Below are 26543 nucleotides of genomic sequence, written 5' to 3'. Positions count from 1 at the left end.
CTCCTTCATTCACTGGCGTTAGAGATATGCAATGTAAAGTAATGTGTAAGTAAAATCTCAAAGTCAACCAGTAAGAAACTTCAAGTGTCAACACAAACACATAAAACCTGCAATGAAGGACCTGTATATGCAGCAGTATGAAAATATGTAACATAAATAAACGTATCACTGGACAGATATTAACTTAATGTTCTTATAAGGACAAGTGTGGAACATGTAAAATGATGCAATACACCAGAACATATAGCGTTGGTCTACTTGCAATGCCTGTCCATAGATGGGCCTACATTTGTTTAGGGACCTCAAAAAGACGTTTAAAATCTGTATATGATATGTGTAACTTAAATATTTGTCCATATTTCACATACTTCTGACATGGTGCTTTCGGAAAAGAGCAGATGTTTATAATAAAACTAAAGCTATGGCTGCATTCATTTCTGCTGCTAAAATGTCACTGTCAGACTGTTTGAATTCTTTAGTTTCACTGTCACTCTCTCTGGCTTACTGGGGCACTGGAATAGAACAGAGCCATTGCCATAACATCTGTGCTTTTCCTATTGCCACAGGATATACTATCTGCTTTGAAGAGCTCTGTGCTTATTGTACAGTAGTGCAGTTTTTAATTAAAAACATTAAACGCAGATGCTGCACAATTAATGAAATAAATTGTCACATTGATACAATAAACTAAATGCTTGTTTACGAAATCTAAATGTTGTAATGTGTTGATTCAAAGAGTTTTTACCCAGATCGAAGATCCTGGATAGGTGCCCATTTAAAAACAGGAATGAAAAATACAAGCAACATATGTCTGTAGATTGAGTCAAACCTTATGGTAACGTCAAGCTGTCATTTCAAAGTTTGTGGCAGAAAAAAAAGGGTCTGTTTCACAGGTATCGACTCTTTGTTTGACACAATGTCTTTCTAATAATCTTTGTGCAGTTATTCATTAAGTTTAACATCTCTTGGCTCAGAGAGGAGAGTCCTTTGTGCATCTTGAGCTTCCGCAGGCAGGCTGTGATCATGCAGTCACTGCCGAGAAACCGACCAACAGAGGGGGTTTACGCACCAACACGCGCACACTCGCGCGCATACGCTGACTAGAGTTTCGGCTTGCAGCGATGACGCAGAGTGAGCTCACTGAGCCAGCTCAGTGTTTGTAGTCTTTTCTTTTTTTTTCACACACTGAGATGAGCCAGTGAGAAAGGGGGACCTCGCTTCCACCAGCTTTGCGGTTTCTCGTCGAACTCAGATGTTTTTTTTTTCATCACACCTTCAAACTATGTGTAACGCCAGTGATGCTCTTCTCTAGACACTGATTTCAACCCCATTTATTCACCAAACAGGTAAGCCTTGCAACTTTTTTCCCCCACCTCGTAGTAACGATGTGAGTGGCTGCTGAAGCCGGTAGTTTAGTCTCGCCAGTCTGCCGGCACGACTTCTCTCGCCGCAAAGCCTGTCCTACCGTCGTGACCACTTTTACGTACGGCGGAAAAATGACATCTTCATCATTTAAATCAACTTTTGTCTGCCCTTGAGGGAGTCATATGGCGCATATAGAGAACTACATTTCGGGGGGAAAGGTGTTTGGAGTGTTTCATTTGAATTATTGACTCAAACAGCAGTGATTTTCATTGAACACTTTTTCTAAGTTTACTGTTTGTTTGTTTGTTTTAAATCATTTTTGGATTTGATGTTTCGCTGTGATTTCAGGGAGTTCAATTCACGGTAACAGTCGGGAATGATTATTGTCTTGTGCTTTTGCTGAAGTATACTTAAGTGTTTTTTTTTATTCCATGGGTATCTGAAAACATGATGAATTATCTTATAATTAGTACATCTGGAAACCACAGTTTCTTCTGCCCAAAGTGAGCGAAAGCATGTCTGACGCACAGCCATGTGGATACGTGATGACATCACTAGTAGTATGATCCTCCTCTCTTAAAAAAAAAAATGCTGGCTCTGCTTTTTTCCCCCAATTTGTATGTGCACTATTGATATAATACACTTACAACCCAACGGATCATTGATTACAGTTTGAATTGTAAAAATCATTTCTGCTGCCAAAGCATGTAGCATGGAAATTAACAGAAAGAAGTAACTAAGCTATATAGTACATAAAGCCAGATAAAGTAGTAATAGCTTATTAGAAGGCCTATCATGCCACCATTGCACATTACATCACTTTGCCATGGATTTGGCAGGATACCCCGCTTAAGAAGCCCTCCACTTTGTGTGGTGAGGGCAGGCTTCCTACATACACACTCACACAAGAACCAAATTGAGACTGTCATTTTTGGCCGAGGGCTTCTATTGTTTGAGGCCAAATTCCTGCATGCTTTTATCAAAAAGAGGCTTCGTCTCAGACATAGACAACTTTACACAAATGCATGTGCACACACTTCCACCAGAAGAGGGCCATGTGATATCTTTACTGGCTGGTGCCTTAGGCCTTTTTAGGATTTTCCTGGATTAGCAAAGTTCATTCATCAGTTCCATCCTAGCATATAACAGGTGAACAAAGGATTCGATGTAGCGTTCAAAATCATTTTAGATTTTTGATTTACGAGAAGATAATCTTCCTGTTTCCTGTTACTGTGTGTGTTGGTGTTCACGCCTTCTTGTGGGAACAGGAGCATGAATGCGTGTCCGGATATGTAGTATGTGAAGGTGGGGAAATGTGAGAATCTCTCTCTCCCAGAGAAACATAAGGTTCAACCAAAGAACATTTATCAAATGAATTTACAAAAGTGAGTTGGAAAGGAGCAGAGAAGACCAAAACCGTTCCTAAGTTCATAGACCTTTTAAAAACTTGAGCCCTTCTAGATTTAAATAGCTGTCATCTGCTGGACCAGAACCCTATATCAAAGTTTTCTTTTTCATTGATTATTGTTTGATTTTCTTTGCTGAAACAGTACAGTAGTATCACTTTTAACAAAAGTGTACTGACCTGACTACAACTACAAAGTTAATTTGCTTAATTCATGATTTATGAAGGTAATTCACTTCAAGACTAATACTGAATTCAACTGAGGCTAAAGTTCTCAGTTCTTTTTGTGTTTATGTAACTATTACCCAGCAGGATTCCTAACAGGTTTAGCCTGTTACAAAATACCCTTTAAAATATTTGTGTAATAGAGTACACCTTTCTTTTCTTCCATGGATGAAATAGTATAGAAAAAAATGTGATCACATTTACGATAAAAAATTATTCAGAGAACAATATGTACGGGTTTTGTGTGTTTTGATTGTCACTGTATCCACTGACACAGATGACTTGTCATTTAAAGTTCTATTGTGATGTAACTATTTTGGCAGAAAGTCACATTTTGTCACAGTCATGTTCACAGCACTCTGCTTGATGTCTATAATTATACGACACATACACATACTTACAAATACCTTAATTAGGAGCTTGTGTCTGGAGGCGTGGATTTATCCTGCTCCAAATTTATCCCTTTAAACTCTTCTACACCCAACATTTACTGTACACTGCATGTATTCGTTGACAGAGAGAAAAAGGCCTCATGACGGGAAGATCCCGGTGTGTGTGACGCAGCCCCAAGCTGATAACAAACGTACATTTAGGGATTATCATTATAATTTATCAGACGGACAAATCTCTATTTGAGCATATGTGAAAGTCAAAGACAAAGCCAGCCTTTAATTAGGCCAGCAGTCCTATCATCTGTCCGTCCATCCATTCAACCAGAGTGGTTGGGAAGAGCTCCAGACGGCTTCCTATCCCCGTGCCGGCAGGCCTGCCTGCTTAGTCCACGTGCCAAAGAAATTCCCGCTGCAGCCACCGCAGACCCTGGTTCAAGCATACTCGGTGCTTGGCACACGCTGGGAGCATCAGATAATGAAAGGGAGACCTGACTAGACTAAAATGTGGAAGACAATCGCACAAACACGCTCTCACACTCGCATGCATTTCAGAGCTTACATATAAACACCAAAAAAAAATGTTCTTATTGCAAAAGAAAAATATATGGAACATTAACTCAATGCTTTCTCTTTATGAGGAGAAAATTTTAGCTGAGGGGTTCAGTGCCTCTTCTTATTGGTGGTGTCTGAAACCACATACTGACGCATTGCATACTACTGACTCAAACAGTATTCTGTACTGCATACTAACCTGACTGTTGAGATGCTGTTAGCAACATACTAAATGATGAGCCACATGACTTGATCAAACTCGTGTTTCTGTTCTGAGTTTTGTTGGATAAGCTAGCACCAAGCGCCTCCGTTGGTCCGTAAATAGAATTCAATAACAATATACATAAGGTCATTATACAGCTACGCAGTATTTTTAAATATTTTTTGACAACATCTAAAACATATTACAGTAACAGTATGCTGTTTAGGACACAGCCATTATGCATCTGCTTAAATCTTATTGAACAAAATGCAAGTCATGCTACGGGGGGAGTTTCTGGCGGTTCATGCTGTTCAGTGTCAGGACGTGCATGGAAGAGAGTCACATCCTGGAAGTCTGATCTGTTTTGAAGTTAACAAAGGTCTAGGATGTCATGGTGTCAAATTAGGTTCCCTTCTATTGTTTTCTAGTGAATTGTGATTTGCTGGGAAAAAAGAGGCTCCTTGAAAATAAAGCTACGTACATCTGTGGCTAGGTACTCAAAGACTGGGACTAAACTTTAAAAACGTATAAGTTGACAGGATAGTAACAAAGTACATTTAGTGATGAACTATACTCAGCATTTTGAGAAACGTGTACTCTACTCTATTGTTCAGCGCTTCAACTAGCAGTTATGTTCACTGTTGATTAATTAGCCAATTGATGCATCCCATTAAAAGTAAGAAAGAGCTAAGACACCATTCACAATTGTCCAAAGTCAACAGTGATCCCGTAAATTGACTTGCGAGTTTCTGACTTGTTTCTTTCTAAAAAATCAATTTAGTGTTAGTCAATTTACTGTTGACAAAGAAATGCAGCAAATCCTGATATAACTACAAGAAAAAGTTATTTTTCTCTATCGATCAATTACTTTATTATCAATTATTTTTCACGAGCTATACTTCTGCACCTGACTGTATCAGTACTGAGTGGTGTCTTTTTCCTATAGTAAAGGCAGTCTTGTCCTGCATGACTAAGTTCATGACCTTTCCCCCTTCTGTCTCCTCCATATGTCCTGTCGCTCTCCTCTGTTGACTATTTAATGACACAGTCTTAAATATAAGCTTCAAGAAAAGAGGAAAGAAAAAAATGCAGACTTTTTCTGGCACCACATGCCAGCTGTGAGGGAGTAAAGCATATCTGCAAAGAAACCCTCAATCTGCTCGCAGAACTTGCCAGTAACCAATCGCTTGCTTGAAGTTGCCAGAACAAATCACATAGCAGTATGGACGGGTTGATGTGTTTGTGTGATTTCTTGTTTGATATGTAGTGTGTGTGTGTGTGTGTGTGTGTGTGTGTGTGTCATATTTTGGACAGGATCCACACAGTCATCCATGTGAGGAGTGCTACAGATATGCCCGGTTATAAAACAACCACTGAGCAATGACGATGTAGCCAACAAAGCTGGAAATTGAAGCTCTTGTGTTTAGCAGCACTTTTATAGAGTTATTTAATACCACTCTCACACAGCATATTTAGATGTGTAAGTATATGTGGATGTGAGTGTGCATGTCTGTGGTTGGGTTTGCATGTGGGCAGCAAACGGTCGCGTTGCAAAATAAAGGTTTCTTACTTATCTTAATGCTGCTCTCACATATGTTAGATTTGTTACAGTAGACTTAGACTTTGTACACATATGGAGTTTTCAACATTCCCAGAGGTCTGCTTGTTCCCAGCGTTCACTCACCCTGACCTCCACCTCTTCCAAATGGGAATGTCTCACTTTGGACACTCTAACTCAGGCGTCCATTTAAAGAGCTCTTTAGAATTCCTTTTTATTAGTACACAACATGAGAATAATGAATAAGTGGAACCAATCTCAAGGCTGTCTGTTCAACAGGAAGCCAGAGCCAGAAGACATTAAACTTCTAGATTAGCTAAGTATAGAGCAACTAGCATACAAAGAAACAGAGGGAACAGCGAGCATGGTCAGAAAGTCATAAAACCTTTTGAGCTGTTCGAAAAGTTAGGTAGGTTATCATAGTTGTTGTCAGCTATATAAATAGAAACTAAGTTTTAAAATACATTTTATTTTAACTTACATCCTGATATTAACTTCTTTCAGTTAGCTAACTAACTTTACAGATAGCTAGGGATTTATGTCTTCAATTTGTTTTGTGCAACACGCATAATAAGCTATCGCTATGAACTGCAATAATAATAGCTAAGTAGCAATCAAATGCTAACATAAGCTGTTGTCTAATACAAAGTAATAGGATAGTAAATGTGTTGTTTTTTACTTGATACATGTATGTGTCATGTAAATGTGTAATTCTGCCTCACGTGAAACTTTCTCACCACAGCGTGAAAAATGAAAAGCAAGTAGATTTTGTTAAGGGATGAAAACCATGTTTCTCCTGTCTCAACACATCTTCTCAAGTAGTAGGCTACAGTAGAGAAGATTATTCCACTGACTAAAACAACAATTAACCTAATCCTGTGTATTTGTTCGGCAAATAGAGATGACATGTTGGAAGTGTTGTTTTTACACTTCATACACATGTTTGTGTGAATGAAAACAAGAGGTCGTATCATTATAGTATATGTGTGCACTGACTTCAGGAAGTTAGTTTGTGTTGGTTGTGAATTATAATTGAACATGTAGCAGGAACATGAGGCGTTGATCCACAGTTAATGATGCTGGGGATGTATGGGAAAATACCACACTGTCAGAAACACCTACTCTCACACACAGTTTCACAACTCAGGTTGCCTCATATTTTGCTGCTGTTTCCTAAAACCCTGAAAACAGACTTTGGACTCTTGTATGATATTTTGGTAGACAGTGTTGGTTTGTGGTTGGGTTCAAATGAAATTACTTTTTGGAACTTTAGTTATGTTTGCACTGAAGCAGAAATTAAAGTCGGACTTAAACTTATGAAAAACGAAACATTTTTTTTAAATTGGTAACTTGATAAATCTTGGCAAAACTGGTCAAAAAGTTTGGTCTTTGATAATTGATGGTTGAGTAGTTTGAAGCTGTTTTTGGAGAGATTATGCGAAAATAATTTGTGGGTTTAATTTGAGCACATTATTATATCCTTCCCATTCTTCCTGTCACCATCTCTCTGTCAAATTAAACAGTGTTGCCAAGTATGCTTGTTATAAGCAACTTTGGGATTGCTCTTCTTGTAAATTGCTTGCAAATATCATCAGTTGTGGCTTGTAGATTGTTGGGCCTGTTTTCTAAAGTGTAGTTACTAATTTGGGCTTGCTTTACTTCCTGTTTGAACTCGGACTAATCATCTCCCAGCTCTCCACAATAAAGCGAACACAATAGTACGTTTTTTTTGTTTTCCAGGATCTGTCGAGTGTCTACAACCCTGTTTCCTTGGTTACCACACCGATCGCCCGATCCCATCTGATGGGTTGATATTATCTATGTGAAGAGCCAAGTCACTTCTTTTGGGCTTATATCTATAGACCTGGTTGCTTTTTTCTCTCCTGGCAACACTTAAAGGGATACTTCACCCATTTGCATGAAGCTGTGTATCATTAGAAACATGGTAGTAGTGTTGAATGGTCGTGAATCCAGCCCTCATTTTGGCCTGAGACGAGAAAAATATGTTTTTCTTTGCCTGAATGTTTTCTTTATATGATGCAAAAATTGCATTGTGTCCAAATGTCTAATAGGCAAGTCGTGAAAACTTACTTCTTGTCCTTGTTCGGATTAAACAACCCGGTAGAAAACAATAATTCACCATTTTGAAAGCAAAACAAACAAAGTACGTTCAGAAGTGTGGACCTGCAAACAAGTTAGCTTATAGCTTGTAGCCTGAAGGCTCGCTCTGGCGTTCAGTGGGATCAGTGAGAGTGGCACTGTGCATTCTGGGAGTTGTAGTATTTGATTGAAATCAGTTAAAAATATATTTTCTGCTTTATCTCGGTCAAGAAGGAACCAAATAAAAAAAAAATATTCACATTTCTACTACTTATATGACCCAATTTCACTACAGATTCATGTCTCAATGGGTGAAGTATCGCTTTAAACCACCTTTCCAAATGACTTGGTGATATCTGACAGCCAGTGTGCATCAGAGACACAAGAGAGGCCTGTTAAGTTTCTTCAGGTGTTCAGTTCCACTGGAAAACATGACGCCAGGCTTCAAGTCAACTCAAGGACAGAGAAAAGAAACAAGGGACACAGAGACAGCGAGAGGAGAACGCTTCCTCAGACATTTGTGAAGTGGCGAGACTTGTCCACTTATCAGACTCGCTTCTTATAATGAGACATTACCTGAGTGCTAACGTAGAAAGTGTTAGTTTAAAAGAGCCTTTCCCTAGCGGATAATGGGCACTTCTATTTAGTCAAACAGAGGGTATGGTTGTCCCTTTCACGTAGTTGTCATACACATGCATATTATTTCTCAGTCCATGAAATGTCTAAAGCACAATGGAGTGTAATTACCTTAAACCTTCTTCTGCTGTGCGAGGCCTTTTCTTTTGTTTTTCACTCCACGGGCCGTAAGATAATTGCAAGTACAACGCCGCCAGGTCTTCCCCAAGCCTGAATCCGCGATGTGACATAGCGGGCGTAATAGGTAGCTATTATCAGCATGAGAACTTTGTGGTTGACTTCTTTTGTAAGACCCTTTTACCGTATGATAAAAAAGGAAATCCATGAATTTCGAATTACCTCTGAAATGTTTCATCAGATATATGTGAATCACAGAAGAATCCATTGTCATAAACAGAAGTCAGTTTTAAAGAATAACTTGGACTAAGGCTAAATGTAATACAAATCTCATTAACTATAAATAATGCCAGATCTGTTCTGGTCATTGAAACAAAGACCAGAATAAAATACCCCTCCTAATTTTTGACTTCTTGCAATTGGCTTCATTTTTTTGTGATAAAGGGTCCAAGATTAAAGATTGTCTATTAGAATTACTTTTGTGCTGCAAAGTACCATGTAGTTTAAAGTGATCCAGGAATCGATATCAGAAAGCTGGGTTACCTTCTTGATATATAAGTGGGTGTCATCAGTAAAACATTAATCTGTATACTGTGTTGAATGATCAGTTCACCCAGGGGAGCAGCACATTTTAATTTCAGATATGGGCCTAAAATGAACTCTTGAGAAACACGTCGGATGAAAGTATTATGAATTTTTCCACAACGGAAAAAGTGCTATTATAGTTTCATTTATTAAAATGAACTGTAATATTTATATTTAAGAACATAGAAGGGCTTTCATACTTCCAGAAAACTTGCAATACAGAATTTTCACCTGGAGATTCTCCTGTCAGACCCCCAGCATTTTTGCCACAGCAAGTCCGAATAGGCTAATGTGAGAATTCACCGCTAGCCAATGGGAGAGGGGAATGATGTTTGTACTGTGACTGCTGCACGTTGCAAAGAGTGTATGCGGCCGCTACGATCTCTGTGAACGTAATTAAATTAAGTTTTCTGTTCGTACTGTATTTTCTTCTCTGCTCTTTAGTTCAGATTGTGATTATGTAAACTATAATATAAAGGCAAATATCCTCATTATAGCATCGTATAGCAGATTCTGTGGCTTCATCCGCTACTTGAGCGTCTTTTTTTTTTTACCTCACATCTTACCTCAGGAGACCTTCCTCCCATAACGAGAACCTATTTTCTCCGTGTTTTATTCAGAGGAGTATATTAAGAATCCTGATTCACCTCACAGATACCTGCAGCTGCTGACTCAGAAGTCGAATCATTGTTCACTCTTACAGGATATAATTTGTTGGCACAGTCTTTTAGTGTTAAAAATGGAAGGTAATACGTTAGCATGACAGTGCATGTTTCTGCTAAAATACATCGCAGCACTGAAAATCAAACAGTCTCATGTCTGATGAGAACCCAACTTGACACAACTCGAAATCCAATAACATGGCAGCATGACCAGCACCTCCTGCCGCACAGTCACCTCTAGCTCAAAGGCGAGGAGTTCCACTCATTCTTGTGTTTCCTCCTCTGTGGTTCCTTCCTTCCTTCGCAGATCCAGCAGGATTTCTCAGCTCAGCTGCTGCATGACATCAAGAAGCCAGAAAAAGCTTCTCAAACACATTTAACTGTGATCTCGGTCTTCGCTCCAGACCACAACCAAACACAATAATGTCCCTGTTTTTGTCCTGACTTACCATAACTTCTTAATTATGGCTATTTTTAGCACCTCTGACCAAAACAGGACATATGACTGGTCATCTGATTCTGTCATTAGTTGTTATTTTGGATGTGTCAAATAACATCTCCAATGTTTGAGCAATAACTGTTTCACACTTTGAGATAAGTCCTCGTGCTTTTCTCCCTCTCAAGGGGTTTGATTTTAATCCTGCTTTGTTTTTGTTTCACATGAGAATGACCAAGGCATCACGGGTGTTGGTTTCTTTTGACCTATTCTGAGAAGTGTGAACATCCTGTTACTGTGAATCCTCTTCTTCTTGCTCCCTTTGTGTGCCTGACACCCTTTCTTTCTTTCTTCTCACTCTCCATCCTTATACTCACTCTCACTGCAGCCTCCCAAACCATGGCACATAGAGGACACATGACATCAGGGTCATCGAGAAGTAGATATTCAGACAATAAAATACAAAAAAAAAAACAGGATTGACAACAAGTCAATAAGGGCGCACGTCTAGCATGTGCAAGAGGCCCACATTTAAAAAAAAAAAAAAAAAAAAAAAACAAGATGAAAAGGATTTGTGCACTGCTGTGGGTCTAAGTAGCACTTGGTCCTGGGTGGACTGAATGTCTGAAGGACAATGAGGCCATGCATGGAGAACAGGAGCAGCCATGTGCCTGTGAGTGGAACTTCCATGTGTGGAGGGACTTTTGTAGTGGGTTTGTGGGGAAAGCCTCAGACAAAGTGGATTGAGATCACACGCAGACAGTGCGGGCCCATGTTGCCAGGCTGTGAACGGTGGACTTCTTAATGCACGTTGGCTTTTAACATCTTTCCAGAACAAGCTTTCACATGCATTTTGAGCACATTTTAGCTTCATGCAACTCCCCCCCCCCCCCCCCCCCAATTAGGTTAAATGAGCAACAGTCTGATTATCACACAATAAATCCGTTTACTGCAGTTTGCAGTCGTTCCAGTGACTGCACTTCTGGAGTTCAAGTGAGGTTGACTGTGGAAAACCAACATTCCTCAACCCCTCTAACCAGGTCCAATTTGTTATTTGACACTTTCCAAAAAAGACCTATTTAATTCATGGTCCCATTTCTGTCTTGCTCTCTCTATCATTGTCGTTTTATTGATCGTATTTTGTCTTTTCTGCAGCTGTGTGTGCGTGCACATGTGTGTATAAAAGTGTATAAGTAAGTAGGCATGTGTAACTTAAAATTAGCCTCTTGCTCTGGTTTGAATGGCATTTTAACAAATGCTTCTATATATATATCTTGGTATCAGGCTGAAGTTCGAGCAATTTCACTCCCTTCCACTTTCTCCTCTTTCCATCCATCCCTCCTTTCCTCCCTCTATGGACCCCTTCCTTCTTCAGCCCCGTGTTGTTTTTTCTAACGATGGCTTTTTCTGTCGACGCTTTATCTTTTTACTTCCTCCCTGAAATTATGCTTCGGCAGCCTGTCATTGGCGCGTTATTTTTTTTGTATTTTTTGTTTTTATAAGGCACAGCTTGATGTTGGCAGGATACTGTGGCACAGCAGATATGTGTGTGCGTGTCTGTTCGCTGAATGTGTGTGTCACCTGTATGAATATATATATATACATACATATATATATGTATGTATATATGTATGTATCTATGTATACATATACACACACACACACACATATGTATATATAATATTCAGCATATTCACCTCCACAGATGATGTATGGGCACATACTGTGTGCTGTGTGTCTTTGTGTGTGAGTGTGGATCACACATAGGAAGGTGACTGAGTTTGAGTTAAGAGATGTTGAATTGCTTGATAATTAATGTTTTAGACATCATATTTTGCTGCGTGGTCAGAGGTGAAGACACACACACACACACACACACACACACACACACACACACACACACACACACACACTCGAACGGTGACAGAAGGGGCATGTTCTAAGGACGTCCTGGGTGTGTCTGTGGTCACAGTGACAGTATAAGACACAGTCAGGTACACTAAGTTCTTTATTCAGCTCCACAGACTTCACTGTTTGTGTCGCTCCATACATTGAGTTTCACTTTGGTGTTAAATCTGTCTCACAGTCAGATCTTTACTCAATTCCAGATTAATCATTTTGTTTTGGAATATTTAAAGTAGTCATTTTTGATTTCTCTAAGTAGCTCCAGACCCAACTTTGTGTGTATTGTTTTAAAACGACTGCAGCAAAGTAAGAGCATTTTTGAGTTTAGTCTTGACTCAGCATTTGTCGCAGCTCACACAGCATCTTCGCTGAGTTGCCACGGCAACTGGGTCATTCAACTGCAAGTCTGAGGTAGGTATGCCGCTGTGGGTTTCTCCCCTTTCCTCATCGACCTCTACATTATTTTCTTCATCCCTTCTTTCTAAACGTGTCTCCTTCTGACTAAAACTTTTCCCATCACTTTTCTGTAAAAAATCTGTTCTGTTCTCTTCCCTCCTTTTTTGTCACATATCTCCCAAATGCTTCTTGTGTTTACTTAAGTTGGACTGTTTCACGAGCAAATTTGGTGCCAACCTGTCTGTGGGAAACAGTCTCTTTCGCTGGAGAAGAAACAGACAAATAAGAATCACGATGTTCCTCGAGATGTTTGGTATATTTAGCAATCTGTTTCTATTATATCCACAAGGGCTGGCGTGGTGCAGGTGAACTCATAGCGAGGATTATGTTACTGTCTTGTCCATAATTTTAAAAGGAAAATCTCAACCAGAAAATAACGCCCTGTGTGCTTACACATAGGCAAGATTGTGGTCCCTCTGATGGTTCAAAAACCCTGTCATTGTGTCCACAGATAGGAGCAAACGGTGTGCAACGAACTTCAGCGTTTTATTTGACAGTTTAATTTAGAGTGAAGTGAATAATTTTTTTTTTTTAAAAACCCTACAACATGATACTTGTAAAGGATCCTGGCTTGACAATGCATTTCTATTTGGAGTATATGTGTCAAACTTGTTATGGCATGTTAAATAAAAGGGGTCAAACGAACCTGAAGTTTAGCTCCATATTCAGAACAAGTGGTGAGAGCTCAGTGACCCGTTTGCTGTCGCGTGAATTTCGACTAAAACCCCCCCGGCTTGTTGGCCGCTATCAAGTCATCTGAGAATTTCTCACTGACATGTGACGCCCGGTTAGATGTCATTCTATAGAGTTATATCGAGCCTCGGCGAAGGACACTGATAAATGCTTCGCCCAACACATGTTGTGTGCATGTGATATATATATACATGTATGTGTGTGCGCTCTAATGCTATTTAAGAGAACTGTTGTCACATCTTCCCAAGGTTGATGGAGCTAACTTTAGATATGACACCTTTTTAATTTTGCTGTCACGCAATCCAAAAGCTTGTAGCACACGTGTGGACACTCAACCCCCTTAGTATAGATAGACACACCTGATTGGTTAAGGTGTTTGTAGAACATGTTTTTATTATCCTGATAAAACATATTGTTTTACAAATAAAACCCTGATCATTGTCTCTTTATTTTGCACAGTTTTGATGACAGAACTCCTTCAAGCGGTCTCCTGTATACCTGAATGTGTGCGAACACAGCATTATGCAGCAGCTGATGTCAATGTGTTGCCAAATGAATATGTTGCAGCGTGAATTACTGTGACTAACCGAGGCCCCAGGAATAGTCACGGAAAAGCCCGGGTTCATTTACTCCTTTGCAAGAAAAGAACTTGAGTCATGTAAAATGCTATTTACAGCATTTCTGGACTGCTCCTTACCTTTCTATCACAGTAACAACATGCTCTGTATCAGTCACAGGTGTTTTTTCACCGTGTGAGCATGCGTAGCTTTGTGTTACTGAACAGGCTTCTACGTGTGTGTTTAGAGGAGTGAAAACATTTGATTTCATTGATTGTAATCAATCAGGTCAGGGTACAGACGTCATGTTTTTACGTGGCAGGTCAGTCAATTGTGTATGCATAAAGGACAGGGGTTGTGTTGACCTGAGGGAATAGTGTGAATTGTCTTGTAAAGTGTTTGTAGCACATGAGCCCAACATGGTGAGTGATTGACCCTTTTCCCGCCCTTTTTTGTGTCTCCTGTACCCTTTAGATCTTATGTTCATAGAAGAATACATTGAAGAAGATGAGGAACCACCTTTGCTGCTCCGCTCTCGTCCTTCTTACGGTAAATATGTGCATGTGCTTATTCCTGTGTCTGTGTATGTATTCATTCAAAAGGAAGGGTGCAACACTATTTGCATTTGACATCATTTTGTGCCTTAATATCGTGATTTATTGAATGTGTTGACTCATGAGATTGTGTGTGTCTGTGTGTGTGTGTGTCTGTCTGCATATGTGTGTGTTTGTGTGTGTGTGTGTGTGTGTGTGTGTGTGTGTGTGTGTGTGTGTGCCTGCGTATGTGTGTGTATTCCAGGTGTTAAGCTGTGGTGGGACAGCAGCAGTGAGGTGTCGGTGGGGGGAAGGGTGTGCGTGTCTGCAATGCCCTGCTGGCCAGGAGCCTACCAAGGTGAGACTAATATATAAAATGGTTAATCGTAACAATGACTGTCTTTTAGGGGCGTCTTTGTAGAAATTATGTCTGAGCTGTTATATCATGGTCCATTATTATTATTTTTTTTACATTTGTCTCTTTACGGACTTAAACTTGCACCCAAAGTCTCCTCGGTATCCTTTCCTTCTACTTCATTTAAACTGCACTTGTTTCAGATATAGCAGCACTCCTTATAAGGTAAAATTGCGAGCTATAAGAAGTATTGGAAGACGTGCAGTTGACTCCTGACATTGTCAGCCACAGCCAAATTCTGGGTCCAATGCTCTTCTCTGAATCTAAACAAATAACTAGACAATCCCCAAAACTTTGTGAAACAACCCCCCCCCCCCCCCCCCCCCCCCCCACGCAAAAACATCCCCCGCAGTGACAACATCAAGGCTTAAGAAACACTTTTTAGTGATTCGCCATGGGAAAAAAATGTTAATTCCCACCCTTTTACTGCTTATAAAACCCCTGGCCCGAGATGCAGAACCGAATTCAGATCGTCTCTAACCTTATAATTTATGTTTAGTCACCACTGTCAACATGAATCAAGCTGTTTGCTTCCATAAATCATTGTTTAGAGATGGGACATATTCATGACGCTGCGTTATTTGAGCCAAAGGGGGATTTTTTTTTGTCAAGGTGTGTCATGTTTCTTTGAAGTTACAGTTTGTATTTATGAAGGTGTTTTAAATCACAAGCTGTCACTGTCATTCATTATTTAGATAATGAATGATACCTTTGTTTTCTTTGTACCTTTGTATGTGGAAGATAAAGAGTGTGTTGCTTGATTACAGTTAACACGGACACAGGACTGCAATTAAAAGCTGCCTGCTCTTTGCATTCTACTTTGGCAGAATTTGAGTCACTAACACTTTGGCAGCACCAAAGGAAATCTTCAGTTTGTCCCCCCTCTTTTTTTTATTGCCTCATTTGTAAGTTTCAGAGTGTCATCTTTCTCTCCAGGCTTGTGAGCAGATTCAAAGTTCAGCAGAGGAAGTGCAATGCCAATTGTGTCCGACTGGAAGCTTTTCAGACACGCTCGACTCTGAACTTTGCCGACCACACGCCTCCTGTAAGTCCCTCGACCGGAAGGTTGAAACCCCTGGCACTGCGACCTCTGATGCCGTCTGTGGAGCCTGTCTGCCTGGGTGAGAAAAGCCTGTCTGTCTCTCAGTTTGTCTCTGACAGTGTGTGTCTTACAGTACCTGACTGTCTTGTTAATCCACCCATGGTTGCTGGAAAGTTTGGGCTTGACGTAATAAGTGCTTTGCCTAAACATGTAAACTCGTAAACTTTAATTTGTATGGCAATTAGGAACTTTCATTTTGTCGGTGTGGAAAAAGAAACACACACATACACACGGCATCATTTACCACAACAGGCAGGCATCCTCAAGCAACGGAAAAAAAGTATACCACAGGCTAAAACTAGAACTGCTTTAATTGTAAAATAGTCTCCCTCTTTATCCCTCCTATCTAACCATTAACAGTGCTCTTTTCTTTTTTCAGGTTTCAATCCACCTCCACAGGGCAAGTTTCCACCTCAAGTCCCTGTGTGAAAAGTAAGCATGGTCCTGCAGCACATCAGTAGTTCGCCGTTTCACATCTTCTCTATCGTGCTTTTGACATCATCAAATACTTATTATATATGTGCGTGTGCGTGTGAGTGATAAGCACAAATCAACTGGAAACTCACTGAATTGATTCATTAAAGTAACAAAGAGATGGCTAGACCACTTGTATTAATGGGGCCCACTTTTCACAAACTGTTTTTACTTGTAATCTTGTTACGATATTTTTTTTGACAAACACATTTTATACTCGTTCTTTCCATTGCATCACACTGGGAGTTTGTGGCTTCAGCCAGGATGCTGATTCTCGCTTTTAAAGGCAGACATCTAAATAAGTCTATACAATCGATGTCATTAATTCTATCAGGAGCTACGTTCATTATGCAAAGTGATGTCACTGAGATAAAGTAGTTGTAGCATTTCTAAACAATGTAACAATATTATTTACATCCTGCTTTCTTTTTCCTGTCGTCCCCTTTTCTCTCAGCATCTTTGCACGTCAGAACAGTCCGCACCGTAGGTAAAGGACCGTCCAGCGCTGCAGGAGGGCCCGTCAATGGCACAGTGGTTCGCAGCGCCGAGGAGAAGACGGCAGAGTATGCTGTGTTTGCTTTGGTGCCCATCTTCTGTGTGATGGGCCTGTTGGGCATCCTCATCTGCAACATCCTGAAGAAGAAGGGATACCGCTGCAGTGCTGACAAGGAGGGGGGTGACGAAGAAACTCCGACACCACAAAAAGAAGGTGAGAGGTTTGAAACAAGAGGTACGTGGAGGAAGACAAAAAACAAGGAAAGAAAATGATGGAAAAAAGAGAAACAATCCAAACTAAGAAGGAGCGTGATTACAGGAACTAGCATTTTTGTTCCATTTGTTGTCACTTTAGCCCTTAAAAATGTCAAAGCACACTTCTCATGCAGACTGTGTGGTTGACATGGTAAAGCCAAGCCAAGCCAAAAAAGGGCAGTGTCTTTGTGTGCAGCCACACTGCATGCATCTCTGAGATGTGACTGCACGCAGGCCAACATGACAAGCTTTTTTTTCTCTTTCAACTTTGACCCTGCCGGGGTCTTAGCATGTCATGCATGCTTTGTTTTTCTAAGCACATGCTGTTATTCTTGTAGTTTTCCGATTTGAAAAGGGGAAAAATAAGCTTTCCCATCAACTCTCTTGCCCTACTGACGTCAGAGACAAACTGCCTCGTTAAAAATCATAGGGAAGGGATGAGGCAGACAAAGAGGGAGGAAGACAGTTAGGTTTTTAACTGTAAGAGTTATAAATATAATTTAATTTAAACTGTTGGAATGAGAGGGGGAAGGAAAGAGAAGGATCGAAGAAAAGAACAAGCATTTGTGTCACCACACCCGTTTTCTGTGTGCATAGAAACATGTAACGTGACTTCTCCTTGTTGTTCTTCTCTGTAATACAGTTAAGTTGTATTGTCCTGGAGGACTCTTCCTAGACCTGAGTACTTCAGCCTTTCACCCAAGTGAAAATCATTTTCTGTCTCTTAGAATCAAGTCATCTGTCTGACGTTTTGATCCCACATGTTTTTTGTCTTAATGATGAGTCAAACACTTTGTATGCCTTTGGTACACAGACCTCGGAGTGGACTCATATTTCCTTTATGCCACTTTGTGTTTCGTACACGGTACTCGTCTGGGTCTCACTTAAAACCCTCACGTAACATTTGATATGTTATCCATTGTAGCCCAACTAATAGAAGCTGACAAAGTTTAAACAGTGAGACAGGAAACATAACGTGAGTTTGAACTCTCCTTGTACATTGCAACATCGAACCATGACACAATTTTAAACTTTGTCTTCAGAATGGACAGTTAAACAAAGTGCATACTTACAATTTTGACCACTTGGTTACCTCTTGCTAGTTGGTATAGCTGAAAGCTAATTTATTTTGGAGCTAATGAGGCATAGACATACATGTACTTTTCAAAGAGTCAGATAATTTGATACCACTTTTTACATCTTATCAATCAACATGGAGCTTCAGCTAGCACCTTAGCTTAGCTTACACAATGGATACAGCTAGCCTGGCACTTTTTGTTGTGTGCTTACACCTCTACCGTAACCTTAAAAAGTCTCTAGTTCGCATTTTATTTGTTGAATTATCAATAGTGTTGACAACTGCTGAACATTGGCAGGCTGACTTGAGCTGTCCTTGAGCCTTGACTGACTTGAGCCCAGCTAACAGTCCTTGAGTTAGGATATGCTAACAAATTTCTAGTTTCAACTTTAGATTTCACAGACAAATGTGAAATATATCAGTTTTATCATTATTCTGGACACATAGAGCAAATAAATGCTTTAAACTGTCCTCTCATTACAAATTTGAAGAAGAAGAGGAAGGAATACTTAATTCATTCCTTGAGGGGAAATTAAATGTAACTCTGTTATTGATCGTGCTACACACTCTGAAATACATACAAACAGGATCCTATGGACATGCACTAAAGGAGTGATGTCAGAGTGAGGGGCCCACCCACAGTGAGTGCTCCTGAGTTGGTCGGGGTTTTCTGAATTTAATGACTTAAACATACCATTCACTCAACAAGCCCTTTACTTGCCCTGTTTAAAAGTGTGAACCTGGACATCTGCTGCCATTAAGTGTATAAGCATGAACAGATTTAAAGGCTAATCTGGATTTTGCCTTCACTCACCTGACCGTGCTACGAGGCTCAGTTTTTTAACGTCATGGCACATCTGCCACCTCCTCAAAGAGCTTTTTTTTGTCTGCATGTCAACAAGCTGCAAACACCTGCTGCTTTTCACAACTCTCTGTCCCTGACCTTCTGTATGAGCATTAAAAGAATGAATAAGGCAGTGACATTTTTACTGACACATCAAATAATTAGTTCTTTGAGTCACTAGAGAACAGCTCACATCAAAGGTTGCTGCTCCAAAAGATGAAGTAATACCTTAATCATGATCTTAAATCTACATCCTGGATATTTGATCTTTTATTTCCTTTTTTAAGCTTCTAGTGCTCTACATTTCAGCCACCAGCTTTTAATTGTTGGGGTTTTTTTTTTTACTTCTTGGAGCATGCCTCATGAGCCAAACAACACAGCTTTTCTACTGTGTCACTAAGTCTTCAGAGCACCTGCTGCAAAGCCGGTGTCGTAGATTAAAAGGAGGCGTTCCAGGGACAGCAGATCTGCTAAGGGTCTGCACATATTGGACTGATGATTTTATGTTTCAGTTTAAAATCTAGCTGAAACATTAGGTGTACTGCAGTGAGAAGAATCGAGGCATTTACTGACACACACGTGACATCACACATCATCACAACAGCTTTGTCACAGCCTTTTATTCCCAGTGTTGCCTCGATTGAACACGTTGTTGTGAAACTTGAAACGTAAGGGAAACTCCAAGAGCCCAACCCTTCTCACAGTTCTCTCCTATCTTTAAACTCTCCATTCATTTGATTTTCTCTGTTCCCTTACACCTCCTCCCTTCCCTGTCTGAACCTGAGACTGACCATCCAGCTCTCCTTTCCCAGCCAAATCAATAATTCAATCAAACCCTTACCTCATGGTTCATGTCTCCTCTTTCTTTCTCCTGTGTCCATGTCTTCTCTTACTCTTATGGTTACTCTCTTCTGTGTTTTTTATGGGAAAAAACCTACATTAATTAAAACTAATATAATATAATTAATTATCTACAGGTACTAATTTAATTAAAAACTGTACCAAGCAAAGGTAAACGAAATAAGATTTACAACTTAGGGGACAGATGCTGCAGTGGTGCAATGATATGATGCAAGTCAGTGTGCGTGAGACTGTTTATAACAAGGTGTGGGAGCGTGAGCGAGGTGCCTGGTAAAGTTACAAAAGACAAAATAAAAAAAGACAATAGGTGGAACAAGCAGGAAGAAAATGAAGAGGTGTAATTTGCTGCATGGGAAAATTACCCCCCTCTTTCCTTCTCTTACTGTTATGTAACTTTGCTTGTTGCGGTGTGCTGTCTGTGAGTCAGCTGTAGTCCTGACTTGGCTGAGGTCAAAGTCAAACTATTTACTCAAGCACTTTTCTGATCATCTCCATTCAGGGGGAACACCCATGGGGGGTGAATTGCAGCAAGGCCACACTTTGCTTGGCAGGGCGAAAATGTACACTCTGCAGAGCTGCAGCCTGAGAAAAGTTTGACTTAGAAAGGGCAAACGCCATGTCCATAACGACGGTAGAGTCATGAGCTGGAATGAAATCTGCAGTTTTGTATTTTTTTTTTTGAACATACAGTTGCTGTAGTTTTAGCCGAATTAGCTCCACAGAATATCTGCATTAAAGGCTATCAGAGGTTAAATTGGCCAAAGTAAAACTGTGAAGACAAAGGGATGGACAGTTGACTTCTTGTGACTGACTCTGTAAAAGGTATTAATAGCAGATGAGTGTCACACTGTGAAATGGATGCTGTTATCCTCTCATAGCTCCAGCCACAGTGGAGACAGAGTTATTGTAGTTGTATTATTGTCGTGGCAGAGCAGCCTGACTCTGCTTATAAAAGAAAGCTAGAGATCCACACACAAAGCTGCAAACAAATGCATCCATAGAGTTATATTTTGAAACACAGAGATACACACAGTATTGGGGGGGGGGGGTCTGGTACGTCACACACTCACAAATACACTGACATAAAGCCCTGTGTGCTTTAGCAGCACTGAATGGAGCGTGAACGCTGAGTGAGCTATTCTGGACCCCCGGCGCCCTTGTTACTTTCCTCTCAGCTGCTTCACTGTGCTCTTCTATTATGGGATGGTTGGGGGAGTTGCCATGGAGGCATATCTATTCTTTGCTGTTCAGTCATCCACATCCATCCTTATCAGTCCCCCATCATGCACCGGGGCACCATGTACCTACCTCGACATGCACTGCATGAACTGTGCTCGCTCCCTGTCAATGGCAGCTGAGAGAAGCTGCTGTGAAGGAGTTTTCAAAGCAAATCCACGATTGTAGAATTAAACCTTAGATTTAATATGACTTAAAAGCTCCAAAAATACTTACATCAAAGTGAATGTATGTGTGGCTGTGACATGCCTTATATAAACACAAGTATATTTATTTTCTCTTTCAATTATATAGTTTGATGGATCCGTTAGCTCCATGTCCATTCACAGGCTTTTTAGAGGGACTTCAATTGCACTTTTTTTTTTTTCATCAGCAGAAAGAGGTGTCAGTAGATGGAAATTGTAAAGTTATCATGTGACCATATGGTTTTCAAAAAAGGAAGAAAAAAAACAAAACCTCTTTCCAGCTACAAAAAAAAATCACAGTAAACATACTCGGATCTCCTTACTTATATTAATATGAGCATGTCACATAGTTGTGTATGTGTCTCATTGGAGTTGATTATTACACTCTGTACCTGAACCTGAAATGCAGTATTAATGTTTATTCTGTATGTTGGTTGACAGAGTGTAATTTTTTTTCCTGTCTTTGCCTTTTCTTTTTTTTTTGCTTTAGGTAACAACTGTCCCTACATTTCTGATGACCTTAACGAAGACACCATCAGTGTGCTGGTTCGCCTTATTACCGAGAAGAAAGGTATGTGCAGAGAAGTCACTTCTGAGCTGGTGGTCAGACAGCGATTTCATGTCTTGTGGTTTCAGAGGTGAACATAGTGTCGTCAAAGTACGTCATCTATACTGACTGCAGACCAAGACTGTCCCCTCCATGGTATATCCATGTGCTGTTAGAGGAGGATAATTAAACGCCAGTGAACCACTGCTAACACAGCAGAAAGTGAAAAGACGTGACATGTTCTTTAAGTTGTCACTTTGGAGAGACGAGTATTCAAAATATGATGTTTGAATTGTTCTAGATACTAGTAGTATTGGTAGTATTGGCTAATATAGTAGTTGACATTACTGCTACAGTCTCATCTAAAGGTTTGTGTGTGTGTGTTTCTTATAGAAAATGCTGCTGCACTTGAAGAACTGCTGCTGGAGTATGAGAGCAAAGAGATGGCCATGAGCAAGGGCTCGTCAATCAAGTATGTAACCACATGCACTTACACACACACACACACACACACGTACAAACACAGCTGCACACGCTCACTGATATATGTTCAGTTTATTATGATGAAGCGGTGTTTATGGTCTGCATGATCATAACATTTTACATTGATTACACTTATTTAATCCCATTTGTAACTTTTATTCTTTTCTCAAAAAAGGAAAATGTTCATGTATAATGGTTGTGTAAACCAGACTCTGTGCAGGAGGCCACAATTCCTCAGTCGAGCTCCTCAGCTGGCTGACTCCTGGCACTGACTCAGTCCTGCATGTCAGAAATGTAGCTCTCACACAGCTGTAACCACTGTCTCCTGCCTCATGAGGCTGAAACCCCCAGCCTGTTACGAAGCTTATTGGCTGTCACATGGCTCGAAGTCACAAGATTTACATGACCAAGCTAATTGTGGTTCTCTAACTTTGGTTTATTTTGTGGCCATTGAAATTGCTCAAGTAGTCAGAAGCAAATCTAACAAGTCCAGCAACATGCTGCTGTGCACCACAGTCTGCACCGCTGTGATTAGACTTTTCCTCTGCTCTGAACTGTCAGCAGAAAAAAAAGAGACAGAAGAAACATTTTAGTGGTTCATCTTTTCTCAAAGTTTGAATGATCATAAGTGGATCTTATGTATTCCAACATGTGTGCATCATCTACTATAGTGAAAGCGTCAGGAGCTTCTGTTGCTCCATGAGCTGCCATAACATGAACGCTTTAGATTCATTCCAGACCATTCTAATGCACACACATGTATGCACTCCGGCATGCACGTACGCACACACGCATGCATGCACGCACACAAACAAACACACACACAGAAAACTCTGGAAAGCTTTCAGATCCTGTGTGTGTATATGTGTGTGTGTGGTGGGAGGTTCTTGGGTTACAAAAGGTCACTATTAGTATAATATGGGAACGCACACACACACAGCTCCATTCATCTCTTTAGAATTGCCTGCACAACAAAACAATGGAAAACAAAAAAGAGCTTTAAGCAAATACACAGTGCAGAGCTATAAAATATAAACCTTTATATATATTAAACATTTTGTCTGTTAACATGAAAAAATTTTTTTGGCGCTTTTTCAAAGCCGTTAAGGACTCCCATTATTTTACACTGAATAAAGATGAGAGAAAATGTTTGATTTCACGACCAAGTCTTCTGAATGTTTCAAAAGTTGTGAATTTAATACACAGTTGCCATGTTTTTTAAAATCTTGATCTAATAAATCCCCTGCTCTCCTCCTGCTGTTCACCCCAGGTTCCCGATGCTTTCCCCCCTCTCCACCTTCCGCTCCCTCCCCAGACTCTGCTCCCATCAGTCCCACCTCCACACCATCTCCGGCCTCTCCGGCCTGGCTCCCAAACACGGCTACCGCTGCACCCGCTGCGCCCAGAGAAAGTGGCCCGCTGTTCTCATACCTCCACTGGATTCCCTCAAAGAGCCCCTGAAGCCCCCTCAGTCCCTCCTGCTGCCCTCCTTGGACTCCTCCTCTGACCAGCAGAAGAGACCCCTGCTGGATGGGGTGTTCCTCGATACCCACCACACACAAGCTGCCGTGCAAAATCCGATGCAGGAGAAAGTGGAGAAGAGTGAAGTGAAGGAGAAGAAGGAGGGAGAGCTGACTGTGGTGAATGTGGGGAGGTGAGAGGCTGACACACAACGGATATTCCACATGGGAACCTGCAGTGAAAATAATAGTAATATAAAGTACCCAGAATGTAACAAAACAAGAAATAGTTAAAATCATGCAGTTCAATAATGCATTTGACTGTGATACAATTATTTCTTGACTGGTAACTTAATCCTCTGAATAACAAATGACAACATTCATATTAGTTCAAACCAATCCATAACTGCTTATTGCAATCCTTAATTTGAGTTCTTCTGCATTGTCAGCTTATTCTAAATTTCCCCTTGTTTAAATTCAGAAGTAGACCTTTAAATGAGACATAAAGGGCACATTTAAACAGGTTCCTTTTATTGTCACTTAGATAATTCACTCAAACCTTGCTCACTTAAAAACATACAGGAAACATGCAAGGGAAAACAAACGCATAGAAAAATGTCAAATATGAAAAGAAAGTGCTGGTGCATGAAGTGTAACAACATGCAGCCTTTGTTATGCGGATTTTACATCAATCACATCTTTTGCTCAACCCACAGATTTCAAGTTGCTCAGATCCCTGAGCAGAAGCCGGTCCCCGTTGAAACCAAGAGATCCTCTCAGGAGCAGAGGCACTCGCTGTTCGGAGGGAAATCCTTCTGCTCGTCTTCGTTCTCTTCCATCAGGAGGTACGACCCCCGCTGCACACAGTCATACTCTGTCTGCTCTCACTCTTTCTTTCTATGACTTCCACACTGCCCGCTCCTTATTCTAACAAGTTACAGACCTGAAGTTTCCTCAAATCAATGACTCACTTTCTCTTTCTCTTGCCATAGCTGTATACGTGGTCTGTGTTTCTGGTCAAGGGAATAATATGCAGCGTGATCAGTTTAACAGAGGAGTGTTTTTAAAATCATTTGGGAAATGAGCCTTTTCTGTTTCCAATAATCTAATCACATTTGCGGACATGCTCTGAATCATGTGGCTCTGCCTATTGTCATTACTGTCAGTAAAGTTTGATGTAAAATGTCCCTTAAGTAGGTCATCCTTTAGGCTTCAAATGTATCCCAGTTTAGAAGTCATTCTCGATGTGCGCTTTGTGAAGGCTCAGACATATCAGTGACTTGCCTTTTTGTTCACCTTCATGCCTTCATTATGCTGCTTCCTTATACACATATTGTGTTTCTCTTCCAGATGAACAGACAGGGAGAGACGGTGTACTAGAACACTACCTCACTGAAGATAACTCAGCCGTTCACTGATGACTCGGCAGCCAGCATGAGCGGTGTTTCTTACCGACTAACACTTAGAAGCAAACGTCAAGAACCACCTCCTGCTGGAAGAAGTTGTTTAGTATGCACACGATAAGAGGTACACAACTGTATTTATTGTTCCAGAAAAACTAACTGACTTTGAAAATAGAGTCCAACTCAAATCACAGCTGCTTTTAATAAAGGGAAGGCTTTTGTACGATCACACTTGAGGGCCAAAGTGAAGACACTAAAAGAAATGATGATGGGACAAAATGTACACTCTTAGCTCTTGTATCCTGCACCTCTGTGTTATTAATAGACACAGGTGTAAAAAAAAAAAAAAACACACATACTGTAGACTGACTGACACATAGCACACATCCTAGTCCTACTTTTGCACAGTGAGGGCGACAAAAGGACAAGTGTGTACATTAAAAAAAGAGAGAAAAACATGAAGCCAAGTGGTCTGTAATCAAGGGAAACATTATTTTAACTTAGCCAATCAGGCTCGGCTAATAATACGAACCTGTATGACTTTTTGCTATAATGCACTTGATGAAAGACGACCGTAGCACTACAATAAGTATTTTAAGGAAATCATCCCATAATATTAACTTTGGAGGAACTTACAGAGTTGATTTGGTTAGGTTTTTGACCTTAAACATTTTGAATGTTGTCGTAACAAAGAGAGACTCTCTGAACCTTTGAGAGTTTGAGGAACATTCACCCTCCCCTACGAAAGTCTGCTTACAAAGCATGCTCCATTACAGTTTACAGCATTTTGTTCAAAACGCTGCATTTTAATGGCATCAAAAGTAGAAATTCTCATCTTCTATTATTCGAGTACCTGAGTGAATAAAAGATGAGATACAATAGATATCACCTTTGTAGAATAGCACATGTAAATAAATGTATATATGTAAATATGGGAGGGGTTATAAAGATTTTTTTTTTTTTTTTTTTTTTACAATTCTTGAACTGAGTATGTATGGAGTGAAAAGCACAGCACAAATAAGTGACAACAATAAAAAAAAAAAAATTCACACATCATCATGCATATCAGCTGAATAGCTCGATCATTACAGCAGAACATTTCTTGACATTAAGAGTCCGATGTGTCGTCTTTTATTCAGCAAAACAAACAGTTAAAGGTCCTGTTGCATTTTGATCTTTTAAAACCTCACACAGACAGACACACGCACACACAGACAGTTTAATAACCAGACTCTCGTTATGTTACCCCAGTAACGGTAAGAAACAACTCCCACATCACACACACACACACACACACACATTTATTTTCTGAAGTTTAACTAAATA

General features: G+C 40.2%; 1 protein-coding gene across 1 annotated transcript; it reads left to right on the top strand.

Annotated features, from left to right (window-relative positions):
• The first annotated feature begins 1101 nt into the window (after positions 1-1101).
• Positions 1102-26176, top strand: relt (RELT TNF receptor). Its single transcript, XM_079354831.1, has 11 exons — positions 1102-1346; positions 14321-14395; positions 14645-14737; positions 15731-15915; positions 16276-16328; positions 16825-17079; positions 21815-21895; positions 22265-22343; positions 23625-24008; positions 24531-24659; positions 25165-26176. Exons 2-11 carry the CDS (start codon positions 14354-14356, stop codon positions 25166-25168), a joined length of 1305 nt encoding a protein of 434 aa, XP_079210957.1. The 5' UTR covers positions 1102-1346; positions 14321-14353; the 3' UTR covers positions 25169-26176.
• The last annotated feature ends 367 nt before the right edge of the window (positions 26177-26543 follow it).

Source organism: Symphodus melops (genome assembly GCF_947650265.1).
Source record: "Symphodus melops genome assembly, chromosome: 10".
NCBI lineage: Eukaryota > Metazoa > Chordata > Actinopteri > Labriformes > Labridae > Symphodus > Symphodus melops.
The sequence above is the reverse complement of the archived record's forward strand: the minus strand, read 5'-3'. Positions and strand labels throughout refer to the sequence as shown.